Source organism: Onychostoma macrolepis, chromosome 13 (assembly GCF_012432095.1).
Source record: "Onychostoma macrolepis isolate SWU-2019 chromosome 13, ASM1243209v1, whole genome shotgun sequence".
Lineage (NCBI taxonomy): Eukaryota > Metazoa > Chordata > Actinopteri > Cypriniformes > Cyprinidae > Onychostoma > Onychostoma macrolepis.
The window spans coordinates 8,072,872-8,088,389 of record NC_081167.1 but is presented as its reverse complement, the minus strand read 5'-3'; the positions used below and the strand labels follow the sequence as shown (position 1 = coordinate 8,088,389).

The following is a 15,518-nucleotide window of genomic DNA, read 5'->3' as shown; positions in this document are numbered from 1 at the left end:
ACTGCTCCAGAGTCCAGTGGTGGCGTATTTTATGCCACTCCATCCGACGCTTGGCATTGTACTTGGTGAGGCTTGCATGCAGCTGCTCGGCCATGGAAACTCATTCCATGAAGCTCCCACTGAGTTTTTGTGCTGATATTGATGCCAGTGGAAGTTTGGAACTCTTTAGCTATGAATCAGCAGAGCAGTGGACACTTTTACACCCATATAGTGTACTTTAGTCCATATAGTATACATAACCTAGTAAAAAAGTAATATATTTAAAATGCATTTATTTCATACTATAGTTCAAATTTATTAACATATTTATTGAAATACCGCTCGAGACTAACTGCTAAAAAATTTTAAATTAAACTTTATTATTTCATAATATTGAACCTAAAATGTGTTTTAATGTCACCATTGATGAGGATTGGTAATTAAATGCAAGATATTTAAAGTCTACCTGAAGTATACTTGCAATAGTTCCACTTTAGCACAATCAATTATACTTCAGTATATTTTTGGTTGGACTTCAGCACTATTTCCGCACAATTAAAGTGCATTAAATTAGTTGTTCCAATTTAGCGGACTTTAAGTATACCAGTTTAATATACCAAAAGTGCATCTGCAGGGTATTGAAACTCCTGAATGTTGTATTTATGAATATCCATGATCACTGACCAATTCAGTAAAATTAATGGGAAATAAGAGAAGTTACTCTATTGCAGATCATGGTAATGCTTTTGAGGGCATCAGCACATGCAGGGCACTAAACAGCATGTTTGTCAAGTTCCTGCTCATTTGTTTATTCTTCTGGATCGGGTATGTGCTAATGAAACAAAGCGATCGGCATCATGAGAAAACCTTTTCTCTCAGGTTTAGCTCTGCCGTGTGTGACACTGTCCCAGCCTTGGACGGCTCTCTGGTTACTCACAGGTGGCAGGCCAGCCCTGCTGCTCCCACTCAGACTGGGGCAGGACCCTGGAGTCATGGAAGGTCAGGTGTCCAGACTGAGTTACAGCCCTGCCAGCTGGCTACCCACTGATTGATGGCTTTGTTTTTTGATGAGGAAGATACAAAGTTATGATGCTGGAAAATTACACAAACCCAATGACATTTTGTGTTTCTTTTGTTTTTACTGTTTATTTACAGTAGATCTATTTTTGTGTGTTTGTGGTAGTAGGTAGGCTGTAAATGACGGACAGATCAGATGTAATTACATGCAGGTGAAAGTACAATGTAAACACATGTACGTACACAATAGCACTGTACCAAATGATTAATTTAAATGTAAGTACATAGTAGTTAAGGACACCTAATATAAAGTGGGACCTTTTTTATTTTTCATTTTCATTTAGTTTAACTTGATGCACTAAAATAGCTAAAACTGAAATAAAATTAGTATAAATCTAAAAAACAAACCAATTTAGACGTTTATCAAATAAACTAAAAAAATAAATAATTATAATTAAGACCCCATTATTTCTAAAACGTAACCTAAAATTAAATTATTTTAGATTCAATTAAAAGTAAATGTAAAAATACAAAATAATTCAAAATATTAAATTAAAACCATAAATATGTCTTAATTATAATAAAATAACACAATCTGACCAAACAATTATGCAGCACATTTCTGTATGAATTATTTCATTAATCTGTCATAATGAGAGGCAGTTACTAAACAATAAGACAATTAAAAACTGTATTGATCCCAACAACAAAGCCACAGATCATACCATAAAAGAAAAATCAATATTACTCATTGTACATGCAAAGAGGACGTGACAAAAATAAATAAATAAAAATTACCCATTTAATTTTTAGAGTCAGAGAGAGGATGAAAACGGTGTGTGTTGTGTGTGTGTGGGGGGGGGGCGTAATACATACTTTATATGTATTGATTGTCATTGATAAAACTGAGTTTATAAACTGAGTTTTCAATGTCGTTAACCTTGCATTCACCCTCACATTCAGAGTGCTCAATCAGTTGTTGTTCTCAGTATGGACAAAATAAGCTGTTGCACAATTTGTGCTGTTCATATTTCACAAACAATAGTACCACTCCCACTGTACTGATCCCAGACCATCCTCTTTAAAGAATTATGAGTTATATAATAGACCTGTGATGTAGTACCAGCACCTGGCCATTGCAATGTAAAATGATACGAGGCCTCCAAACACTTTTGTCTTGTGTGATATTGACTCTGAACCTGACCCTGTTAGAAAAGACTTGTGTGATAGCATGAAGCCCTACAGCGTCACCTGACTGCACACTACTCTCGTTCACATTCTATTTTGGGAAGAATGGAAATGGTCACCATCTTAGTGGCGCAATAACACTTACTCACTTATCTTGGGCATGGGTATACTAATTTTGTACTGACTTTGTGCAGTTGTTGATTTGACCCCAATAGTTTTGGTTTCCTTTCTTGCTTATTGCTTTTATAAAACAATATATATGAGCAATTTTACACAAGTAGCCGTGTGATATTGCACTATATCGGCTGTGATTCGGCAGTAGACACGAGATGCATGCATTTTTACTAATGTTTCTCTATCTCTGTCTCAATATATAACCCACACGGAGGCTACATTCTCAGTCTCATTAATGTCAGCAGAATTATTCAGGACCTCAACAATGGATTTAATCTAGCTATTGGTGTGAGAGTGTTGTAAACAGCTGTTTTATTGTGTGACACTGACCTCTTTGTTCAGGCTGAATGAGTTATGTGAGTGTGAGAGTCATCACAAAGCTTTGTGCATTATCCACCTTTTTCCTACGCCCCATAACACTTTGCGCAAATTATGGGAGTAACTTCCATTTACACTGTAAACAATCAGCAAAAGGTTCGCTCTGTGAATGCAATAACAAGCATTTTCAAAAACTGGCTTTATTTTATTCACCCTTCAACCACTGATCATTAAAAGGAAATTTAAAATTACACTTTACAGCATCCATGTAAAAAAACAAACCTGGAAAGAGACATATATATATATATATATATATATATATAGTGCATTCCAGGGAATTATTCATGGTTTATATCATAAATTAAATCGGGAGAACAAGCCACAAATGCACAGTATATGTTGTCTTTTTTCATTTGCTTACAGCGGAATACAAAGGAAGCATGAAAATAATGAGGAGGAAAACAATGCAGCAGGCTGAAAAGAGCTATTCTAGATATTGTTGTTATATCATGTCACATTAATATTGTTATTCTCCTGACTTCTGAAAATAGAAAATGAATGAAAATGTAAACCGGAAGTTCCTCGGAAGTTCCTCACATAATTTAAAACGCAATGGGCTCGTTAGGAAAAAGGTGGATATGGGCGGTCAGATCATGACATAATAGAGATAGCAATGAAACCTTCCCTTGTAAAAATAGTGTGCGAAAATGTATTAAATGTGCACCTGTAGTATACTTTAATCTTAAATCTTAAAACAGTATTTTTAAAAATATGTATTACATAATCATTTTTGGTCGATTTGTACCCTTTTAAGAGGCAAGCAGTCAGCATTTCAACAATTATTCACAGGTGAAGCAACATCATGGATCAAGGTTGAATCACTATTGAATTTTGTTTTGATTTTTCAAATCGAATCAATGTAAATATGGCAATGTTGTTTCAATGTCTCTTCCATATCTTGTTAAACTTTCAGTGTTGACACATCTTTTGTTAACTTTTTTTTTTACAACAATTCAGAATTATTGATTTTTTTCCCCCACAGTGTTAAAACAACAGCTGACAGTGCTGTATTTCAACCATATTTCAAGGTCAGCTGGAAACACTTTAATTGCAAAAGAATGGGAAATATAAAAGGAATACATGAAGTTCAAGGTATGTTGCGAAAAAGGAGGTCATGGGCCCAGTCCACTTTGACATCAGTGCTAAGCCGCTGACCTTTGTGCCACGTGGGCTCATACACACCTGGTCCTGGAGTTCCCTGTCAAAAACAGGCAAAATGGCAAGGTTTTGAGAGACTTTTAACTTAATTTCACTCAAAAATATGTACTTCCTTCCTATATATGATGGTCAATACACTGGCTGTGGTGCTTTTCGGCCTTAAAACTGGTTTTGCTGTTGTAAAACAGGCATAGAAATGGAGCTTACAGAGTGCGCGCTGTACAGCCGTGGTACAGTAGACCTAAAGCAGGAAGTGACTGCAATGCCAGTGCTTGGCCTTGGGTTGTAATGTCCAGGTGCTGGTCCCTCCTTCTAAATCCGTCAGTGGAAGTCAATGCAACAAAAGAGAAATTACAGTTTTGTTTAATTAACCAGTTGATATAATAGTTCACCCAAAAATGATCCTTTTAGGACCTCTTTTATAATTTGGGGCCATATCAGTTTAAATCACCATCCACTTCCATTGTATGGAATAGAGCAGCTAGGACATTCTGTCAAACTTCTCCATTGTGTGTTACACCAGGCTGAACTATTTAAGATTTATTTAAGATCCAAAATCAAATTAGAAGATCGAATCTAAAAAAAAGCAATTCATCAGCTTTAGCTTTAATGCATATAAACACCAAGGCCTATTTATATGCTTTCAAAAGCATAGTTGAGAAGACGCCTCTGCTACAAAAGCTGTCTGCTATCATTATACGCCATTTGATTCCCCCGGCGGCCTCACTTGATCCAGCTGGCCTGTGCTGTGGTGTGTGTGTGTAGCGGGTTGAACTGTGCCGGAGGTGTTAATGCTGGCCGCAGGGGAGCTCGCTTCCCTCTGCCTACTTGCACATGAGGTCAGCTTCCGATGGTTTTAGAGCCCTCATGCCGTTGCGCCCTTCTTCTATGGGACGACCAGCCAGCTCGACATTCCCCTGGATAAGAGCGGATAGCTGTGCCATACTGCACATGTCTGTAGAGGCACTGAGCTATTATTTCATTAAGGGTGTGAGTCCTGTCCAGAAGAGCCAAATTCAACACCCTCCGCTCCAGCTACTCACAACTTGGCAAAGAAAAATATGATATTAGTAATTAAAAAAACTATTTCATTCTATTTTCAAATGTTGGATATGTGAAGGCTAAAATGACCCAGGAATGATAAGGTCTTTATAGTATCTCAGTGGTTCTCTTAGGTATGAATTAAGTTAAATGAAGAAGAAAGTTCTTACACCTTTCCCCTGATAGAAATACCCCTGTAATTATTAATGTCCCCTCTTGAGTTTTAGAGATCTTTTTCTAGACTTTTTTCATCAAATAACCTGAACTATGCTATCCACATTCATTTTATAGCTCTATATGCTTACTTTATGCCAACAACTGTCTTATTACTTGTGTCTATTTTTATATCTCCCAAGAAATACTATCAGAGGGTTCTGAGATTAGCACACAGCCTGATGTTACAGTCCAACAGCATTGGGACATGTTTCTGTTTGCATCACTCCACTTGTTTGTTTTTGTATGTTGCAGACAGACTCACTTCCAGAATAACAATTTCCTGATAATTTACTCTTTCATCCAAGATGTTCATGTCTTTCTTCAGTCGAAAAAGAAATTAAGGTTTTTTAGGAAAACATTCCAGGATTTTTCTCCATATAGTGGACTTCAATGGGAGGCGACAAGTTGAAGGTCCAAATTGTAGTTTCAATGCACCTTCAAAGGGCTCTACACAATTCCAGCTGAGGAATAAGGGTCTTATCTAGCGAAACGATCGATCATTTTCCAAAAAAATTAACATTTATCTACTTTTTAACAATAAATGCTCATCTTGGGCTAGCTCTGCGATGCACATGCATGTCTTCACGCATTGTGTAATCATGTTGGAAAGTTAATGCGCAGTTAGTTCATCGTCTGTATATTTTGGTTCAAAAAGGTAGAGTAAGGCAAAAAACTCCATCTCATCTTTTCCTCCAACTTCAAAATCGTCCGACACCGTTGTTTTACCTTTTTTTGTAAAGGGCGTATGACTTTCTTTGCATATTCGCTTTGTAAACACTGGGTCGGTTCTTCCGCCTATGTCACACATGCTAGTGCAAGATGAGCATTTGTGGTTAAAAAGTATATAATTTTTATTTACTTATTTTTTAGAAAATAATCTATCATTTCGCTATAAGACCCTTTTCGTGCAGAGCCCTTTGAAGCTGCATCGAAGCTACAATTTTGACCTTCAGCTCGTCAGCTCCCATTGAAGTCCATAATATGGAGAAAAATCCTGGAATGTTTTCCTCAAAAGCCTTAATTTCTTTTAGACTGAAGAAAGAAAGACATGAACATCTTAGATGACATGGAGATGAGTAAATGATCAGGAAATTTTTATTCTGGAAGTGAACTAATCCTTTAAACAAGGATTCATTCAGAAACAAAACAGGTGACTGTATTTATGAGTAAGTCGTTGAATTATTCAATTAACCAATTGTTCAAAAATGCAGACTCATCCACAATTAATAGAAGTATGAGTGAGTCATGCAATCATTCACCAATTTGTGCAATTGCATTGATTCATTCATGGACACAGTGGTTAATTATGCTTTTGGAACTATTTTTATTGGAAGAACAAAAAAGACCAAGCAATTGATTTGTGTCTAGCATGTAAGTTACTCAATAATAACCCCTTTTTAACTTTTAATATAGAAGAAATGTCAAACTCGATTGTGTTATTGGTTTGATTATCAGCAGGGCTGTGTTTACCTGCAGCCAAATCAGACCAACAGCACTCTTGTTCATGTGATATTCTGAAGAATGTTTTGGAAGAAACGTCTGGGGATCAGAAAGACTGAAATACCTGATTTCTTTTTACTGATTTTTGGCCAATTTACAGTCTGGGAGTTTGGAGTCAATGGTACTTGCTGAAATTCAGAGTCAGTCTGCAGATTTTGGCAGAAAATTGCGCAGTGTATGAAAGGACAAGACGTTTCAGACAAACAGACAGTCTTTTAGATTCGGACTGTGATTCTATCCAGTCAGAAGTTTTCAAACATGGCACATGTTTCTCCATAAGATTATTGTGTTCAGAAAGACTTGAAAGTCTGGTAGTGTGTGATCCTCACTCGTTTAGTGCATGATGCCTAGTATAACCATTTACAAAATTGGCAAGTGTATGATGTCTAGTGTTTTATATGTTCAGAAGAAGTGTTTTGTATATTACAGTCTTAAGCTATAAAAGATCATCCAGTGAGTAATAGAATTTGGCTGTTTGCTGTTGATCTGTCATCTTAAGAATAAGCTTGAGGTTTCTTAGCTACTTAACCTTTGACAAAACACTTGTCTTACATGAAATGACACCCTCTTACAACCACACAAAACCCTAATGTTCAACCTAATGAGACCCAGAGGATGATTTAGCATCCTCACTGTTCCGTCAACACTAGACAGCTGCCAGCACAGCTCGAATAACCAGCCAACACGCCACTGAAGCCATGGTGCATGAGGTGCAACACTGACGCACAGCAGTGAAACTCACTCACAGGAAACTAGATGTTTTAGAAAACATTCTGGTCAAAAACAGGAAAAGCATTTAATATACACATAATAGGTTAGGTTGAAATTTTTATGCTGAAACCGGACACTTACCGGGAGAAAGCTGACCCTCTGTACCACTGATCGAAACATCACGTGTCTGCAATAAGAGACCAGTGTCATAAGAGAAGACAATAAAATGGTGCAGACAGGCTGGAGGAGAGGAAAGAGTCAACAGACAGGTGAAACACTACAGGCCTCAACAATAGGTCAGGCTGTGATTCAGATTTGTACTTGTTCTGCTAATATTTTATTGGCCCCATCACAAAAATAATGCAATGTATTTATTTATTTATTTATATTCTCATTTGTGGTAAAATGGGCAGTTGACATGAAATTTACAGCACTTTTATCACTGTCCTGTCATGTGACCTTCTAAAATTCAGAAGGCTGTGGAGTACTTGGGTAACTGTATTTAATACTATTTTGTGGAACTTGTGTACTACTGAAACTGAATACTTCTACTTTTACTCAATCGCATTTTTTAAAGTAGTAAGTAGTCTTACCTTTCAGTTGCATTTTGAGCTAACGCATTTGACTGGTCATTATGAAGCAATATGTCCTTTCATTTCTTCTTATTTAGTGGGAAAATCTCCACTGTTTCTTGATTTCATCAGTAAATTTCCAAAGCTAAGAAAAAGTGTTAACTTTTTATTTAAGGCCTTTAAGAACAATTAAATTGAGTAAACTTTGAACGTTAGATATTTGGCAAGATACTTCAACGCTCAATTCATTAATTGCCTACATTAGTTAAAATATTTACTGAACTGGAGTTTTAGGATCTGAATGTTCCTCTACGTTTAACCAGTGTTAAATATACTGTATATATGTATATACAAACCCGATTCCAAAAAAGTTGGGACACTGTACAAATTGTGAATAAAAAAGGAATGCAATAATTTACAAATCTTATAAACTTATATTTTATTCACAATAGAATATAGATAACATATCAAATGTTGAAAGTGAGACATTTTGAAATGTCATGAGAGCTACACATTCCAAAAAAGTTGGGACAGGTAGCAATAAGAGGCCGGAAAAGTTAAATGTACATATAAGGAACAGCTGGAGGACAAATCTGCAACTTATTAGGTCAATTGGCAACATGATTGGGTATAAAAAGAGCCTCTCAGAGTGGCAGTGTCTCTCAGAATTCAAGATGGGAAGAGGATCACCAATTCCTCCAATGCTGCAGCGAAAAATAGTGGAGCAATATCAGAAAGGAGTTTCTCAGAGAAAAATTGCAAAGAGTTTGAAGTTATCATCATCTACAGTGCATAATATCATCCAAAGATTCAGAGAATCTGGAACAATCTCTGTGCGTAAGGGTCAAGGCCGGAAAACCATACTGGATGCCCGTGATCTTCGGGCCCTTAGACGGCACTGCATCACATACAGGAATGCTATTGTAATGGAAATCACAACATGGGCTCAGGAATACTTCCAGAAAACATTGTCGGTGAACACAATCCACTGTGCCATTCGCCGTTGCCGGCTAAAACTCTATAGGTCAAAAAAGAAGCCATATCTAAACATGATCCAGAAGCGCAGGCGTTTTCTCTGGGCCAAGGCTCATTTAAAATGGACTGTGGCAAAGTGGAAAACTGTTCTGTGGTCAGACGAATCAAAATTTGAAATTCTTTTTGGAAAACTGAGACGCCATGTCATCCGGACTAAAGAGGACAAGGACAACCCAAGTTTTTATCAGCGCTCAGTTCAGAAGCCTGCATCTCTGATGGTATGGGGTTGCATGAGTGCGTGTGGCATGGGCAGCTTACACATCTGGAAAGGCACCATCAATGCTGAAAGGTATATCCAAGTTCTAGAACAACATATGCTCCCATCCAGACGTCGTCTCTTTCAGGGAAGACCTTGCATTTTCCAACATGACAATGCCAGACCACATACTGCATCAATTACAACATCATGGCTGCGCAGAAGAAGGATCCGGGTACTGAAATGGCCAGCCTGCAGTCCAGATCTTTCACCCATAGAAAACATTTGGCGCATCATAAAGAGGAAGATGCGACAAAGAAGACCTAAGACAGTTGAGCAACTAGAAGCCTGTATTAGACAAGAATGGGACAACATTCCTATTCCTAAACTTGAGCAACTTGTCTCCTCAGTCCCCAGACGTTTGCAAACTGTTATAAAAAGAAGAGGGGATGCCACACAGCGGTAAACATGTCCTTGTCCCAACTTTTTTGAGATGTGTTGATGCCATGAAATTTAAAATCAACTTATTTTTCCCTTAAAATTATAGATTTTCTCAGTTTAAACATTTGATATGTCTTCTATGTTGTATTCTGAATAAAATATTGAAATTTGAAACTTCCACATCATTGCATTCTGTTTTTATTCACAATTTGTACAGTGTCCCAACTTTTTTGGAATCGGGTTTGTATATATTAGCTACTTTAGTATAATTTAAAGCTTGTGTAGTCTTATTTTAAATCATTTTATGCTATCATAAGGCCACGGCTCTAGAATTCATCTAAAACATTTAAACAAGTCTACAAAATGTAAATGTCTTGCAGAATTTAAAATGAACTAGTGATCACAAAGTTTATTTAAAATGTTGAGAAGAAATGGTGACAAGTTACAGGACCTAAGATAACTTATATGTCGATTTTAACCTTAACACTTTTTCGTCAATTATCTGTCAATATACGTATGTCTTTTTCCCACAATAAAAAAAGTGACAAATAATTTGCTATAACCGCTGGAAATGCTGTGTTTAAATCAGCAACAACAGTGTTCAGGTAAGTACATCATAGAAAGCAACAAGTGCAAATGCAATGGAAAGTGCCAAACTGTCAGACCAGCCCAAGCCGTTGGATTATCCTTTTAGTTGAGGCCTGCACTAAAGCATCTAAAGGCCATTCAGTGAACTGCCTGAGATTAAGGAAGAAACCAAGAATGAGATGGAAAAACGTGTGATGTTCTGTGACTAGGAGTGTGTGAAAGGGTGCTGAGCGTGATGGCTACTCACTTGCAGGGTGATTTGGGGACAGGCTTCTCCGTAACATCATAATGACCGGGTGAGAGGTTAATATCCTGCGTTAAACACACACAAACACTACATCAGCCAATTGTTTTGACACACTTATCCACATACTGAGTGTGAGCTCCAGCCACTGATTATCAGATAAATATTTTGCCTGTTTTTAGTGTCAGGTACCAAGAAACTTCAGCGTAATGCTGTTTACACTAAACGTATACATACATGTCATGGAATATAAGGCAGAACGTTGTAGCCACCTTGAGGAACATTTTAATGCTTAGAAATGATTGGGGTCAGGGGTGCAACAAACAAGTATTTGTTTACATTCAGCTGTCTTAATTAAAACTCGGTCACATTGTAATCTGTGCAAAGTTAATAGAAACCAATTCTGAACAGTTGTATTATTACCTCATCAGCTTTTTGAATCAATTTGTTGTAGACCAGAAACACCTACCGGCCGGAAAAGGGTGAGAACCAGAAAGGCATAAGTGACATTTCACCAACTTTACAGGAGAGCCAAAACTAAATTTTACCATAGTTTACCATACCACTATTTTACCATAGTTTGATCTAACTTTGTGTGCTGATTTCAATTGTTTATAATAAAAATTTGTACACTGCATGTGTGAACTGCGTTCATTCAGTTCACTGCATTTTGTTCTGTGAAATGCGTCTCAAGACCCTGCACATTTTTTTTGTTTGTTTGTTTCATTTCATTTCACTCCACTGTACTGCGTTCATTCGGCTCACTGGGTGTTTCTGCAACTATGGGCACTTTTGACTCTCCAAAATGTAAAAAAAGTAATAAAAAATACATATTTTACTTTAATACGTATAAAAAGGTAAACAAAATTGCATGGAGTCATTAAGATTTTAATCTGGAACATGTTTATTTTTTAATGTTTTTCAACTCTTACAAAATGTCCTTACCGCAAAGGTTACAATAACGTTCATTATATACATTTTTCTTTTTTAATTTCTATAAAAATGTAATATATTTCAATAGCTTTTTCAAATTGTGTGCAGTTTTGTAAATACTGATATTAAAAAGTAATATACAAAATAGGGGATTTCATGGTTTTCTCTATGCCATGTACAATTTAGTAATCTTAGATGTCAGTTGTTTCCATACACACTAAAGATAACATAAATATAGCTTTTTATGACAGATGTTGCCATTTCAATGTGTAAATCATCTCAACTTAAGTTTAAATAAAATTATGAAAAAAATTAATAAATAAAGCAGAGCTGCGGTAATGACATCTTGTGTCGGTAAGGACACATTGTTAAAGTACCATGAAATCAAAAACAGGCTACTGTAGAGAACAACAGTATAAAAGAAACAAAACACATATAGACTGAATATTTGTAATTTAATATACAGTAAACCTTGAACTTGTCTCTACCGAAACACCTAAATTTGCTGTGGTAAAGACATGTTGCGGAAATTACATTTTTGCTAATATTGCAGCTAATTGGCAGCTAGCAAGGTCTACTACATTAGTTTTGACTCTTAGCATCTTAATATACATGAATTAAACAGTAATATACATTTATTTTTAAAATGTAGTTCAAAGTACAGAATTACTAAGCTGTATGGTAAGGAGACACAATGAATACTGACACAGAAAAGATATTTACCTTATATTTTTGGGATCTTGTGAGTGAGGTAGTGAGGTGGCCCAATCTGTCAGCAATGTGCTCTGCTAATTTTTGTTTCCATAGAAACTAGACTTGTTTGTCTTTGATAAAATGTCATAATAAAAGCCTTTTTTCATTGTTGCGGTAAGGACTCAAAAGTGTGGGACAGGCACATTTAGTTGAAAAAAAAAAAAAGATCAGTAAATAATACCAAAAAAGTGTAAGATGCTGTAAATTAATATGTATATTAAACAATTCCATTTGAAATAGTCAAATTGTAATTCAATTAGCTTATTTTACATATCTCAACATTGTGCAGTAGCCCCTCACTTCAGAACAAAGATCCAGGGGGCGGGGTTGGATCCACATCTAGGGGTGGAGACAGGTATGTTTAAGTAAATGTAAGGTGGGAGGAGTGGGATCTAGATCCAACCACGCCCCCTGGATCTTTGTTCTGCAGTGAGGACCATCTCACATTGTGACCAGTGTTGTGGGACATGCTTCATAATTTTATATTAAATCACATTAATCATTAATTATATTTTTTGTCAAGGTGTGTAATGACACTGAATATATTTATAAAGCATCATATGACAAATTTTAACATAAATCTAAAATTTCACTGCTGGGACTTAAAGGTGCCCGTAGTTGCAGAAACACCCGTGAACAACTGACCTATAAACGGTAAACCTATACCGCGGACAGATGGACTAGTAATGCACTGTATGGTGAGAGACCGTTACGGAAAGTTACATTCTCATCGAATCGCAGGAAAACAAGGTAAACATGATTTCACCAAGTGCAGCATGTTCCTGGATCAACATCCATATTGATCCTGGAACAACATACCAATCAATCAATCAGAATTTATGGATACCTTTACAAGAAATGTCAATTTTAGCCTTACAACCAGAGTTAGGTGCTTCTACACCCTTGTTATTCAACCATCATCTCCCTCTGATTTTAGGCATATATTATGGGTAGGGTTAGGTTTAAGGGTAGGTCTATATTTTTGGACAATAATTTTGATCCTGGATCAACAAAAGATGTTGATCCCACGAACATGTCTTGCTTGGCAAAATCACGGTGACCGGAAAAGAACCATGGCAAGGGAAATGTCACCCACATTTAAAAATAAAATAAAATAGGGGCATACATGGTTACTGACATTGAGAATTTAGAAATGATGTGTTGAAATGCTGGTGATGTCAGGGCACAGGCCGGGCCGCCACTGATTTCGGTGACTGACTGACCTTATCCCTGAGGCCCAAAGTGTGGATGTCCGGTCTGGGGCAGCTTTTGAAAGAGCAAGTTGCCTGGCGCCGCAGAGCCTCATTGGTTGAGTCGGTGAAGTTATATGCCCCAGGCAATAGCATGTCCCCTCGACGCACAGTCAACATGAGGGTGTTTCGCTCTGGGCCTTTGAAGCTATATGTCCTAGGCACAGGGTTAAGTCCCATCTCCTCTATGAAGTCCCGAATGTGGTAACTGCCAGGAATGGGATAGTCCTGGTGGAAGAAAGAGGAGACCTTTTTTATGCCAGTTTCACGCCTAACATGATTCCTGGGGTTAGTAAACTGAATATTATGTGCTTTTGTAACATAGGAAATCCACATTCACATCCAAATGGCTGTAACCTGTTAATATGAGAACCAAAATAAATACAAGCTGCTTTCATGTGTGCTTTGAAACAGGCCTTATTTTTGAGACAGAGGCCACTTGTACACCAAAAATGCACATAAATGTCATAAGTGTTTCAGAACAAGTGTTCTTGTTATTTTTAATTCTTTGCTGGATATTTCATAAAATATCACCTACCTTAATAGTGTTTCTCCACCAACCACTTCTGTCAGTGTACATTTCTTTCTGTTTCAGAATAAAAACAACTTTTTTCAAAATTTAAGTTTAAAATAACTTTTTTTTTTTTTAAATAATTAAAATCTTTTGTAAAATTATAAATGTGACCCTGGACCACAAAACCAGTCTTAAGTCGCTGGGGTATATTTGTAGCAATAGCCAAAAACACATTGTATGGGTCAAAAATATCGATTTTTCTTTTATGCCAAAAATCATTAGGATATTAAGTAAAGATATTTTGTGAATTTCTTACCTTGAATATATCGAAACTTCATTTTTGATTAGTAATATGCATTGCTAAGAACATAATTTGCACAACTTTAAAGGCGATTTTCTCAATATTTAGATTTTTTTGCACTCTCAGTTCCAGATTTTCAAATAGTTGTATCTCAGCCAAATATTGCGTATTTATTCAGCTTTCAGATGATGTATAAATCTCAATTTCGAAAAATTGACACTTATGACTTGTTTTGTGGTCCAGGGTCACAAATGCGTTTGCTGTCACTTGATCAATTGAATGCATCCTTGCTTAGTAAAAGTATTAATAAATGAAAAAAATAATAATTATTATAAAAATTCCTTATCGTCCTCAAACCTTTGTAGGTGCACATTGATCCAACTCAGATCAAACACACCTTAACAAGTTAATCAAGGTCTTCAGGACTGTTAGAAAATTACTATAGGGTGTGTTTGGTGAGGGTTGGAGCTAAACCCCTTAAACTCTGCAGGACTGAAGATCCCTGCACAATAGACAAATATTGTCTTCCAACGCAGTAAATGTGAAAACTTACCCCATCTATACATTTTCCTTTGGGTAATGTTTTCTCTCTTCCTGTGGTCATACTTCTGTCGTTCCTGTTTGTCTTCTGTAACAGACACCTCAACGACAAGAAGCGTTGCTTAGATACTTACACTATTTAACTATTAATCAAGAGTACTGAATACACAAGTTCTGCTATTTGTTTGCTCCCTTATTCGTTAGTTACATTTACTGATTTTGTTTGATATTGCAAAAAAAGAATCTTGATTAGTTTGTACATCAAAATTCTGAAATTTCAATCTAAATTCAGTCATTTTTTTTCTTTTCTTTCCAGACTAGATCATCTGAGCTGCTATTTTATTCATTCTGTATGTATATATGTGACCCTGGACCACAAAACTAGTCATAAGTATAGCATGAGTATTTTTGTAGCAATAGCCAACAATACATTGAATGGGTCAAAATGATTGATTTTTCTTTAATGCCAAAAATCATTAGGATATTAAGATCATGTTCCATGAAGATATTTTGTAAATTTCCTACTGTAAATATATCAAAATGTAATTTTTGATTAGTAATATGCATTGCTAAGAACTTCATTTGGACAACTATAAAGGTGATTTTCTCAATATTTAGTTTTTTTTGCACCCTCAGATTCCAGATTTTCAAATGGTTATATCTCAAACAAATATTGTCCGATCCTAACAAACCACACATCAATGGAAAGCTAATTTATACATTATGATTTATGTATAAATCTCAATTTCAATGAATTGACCCTCATAACTGGTTTTGTGGTCCAGGGTC

The 15,518-nt window shown here is 36.2% G+C and overlaps 1 protein-coding gene across 1 annotated transcript; it reads right to left on the bottom strand.

Annotated features, from left to right (window-relative positions):
• Positions 1-2,947: 2,947 nt before the first annotated feature.
• Positions 2,948-15,002, bottom strand: stpg4 (sperm-tail PG-rich repeat containing 4). Its single transcript, XM_058795869.1, has 7 exons — positions 14,743-15,002; positions 13,913-13,960; positions 13,348-13,602; positions 10,442-10,506; positions 7,504-7,549; positions 4,102-4,206; positions 2,948-3,934 (listed from the first exon to the last, which is right to left on the bottom strand). The coding sequence occupies exons 1-7, from the start codon at positions 14,791-14,793 to the stop codon at positions 3,824-3,826; spliced, it is 681 nt and encodes a 226-aa protein (XP_058651852.1). The 5' UTR covers positions 14,794-15,002; the 3' UTR covers positions 2,948-3,823.
• Between the last annotated feature and the right edge of the window lie 516 nt (positions 15,003-15,518).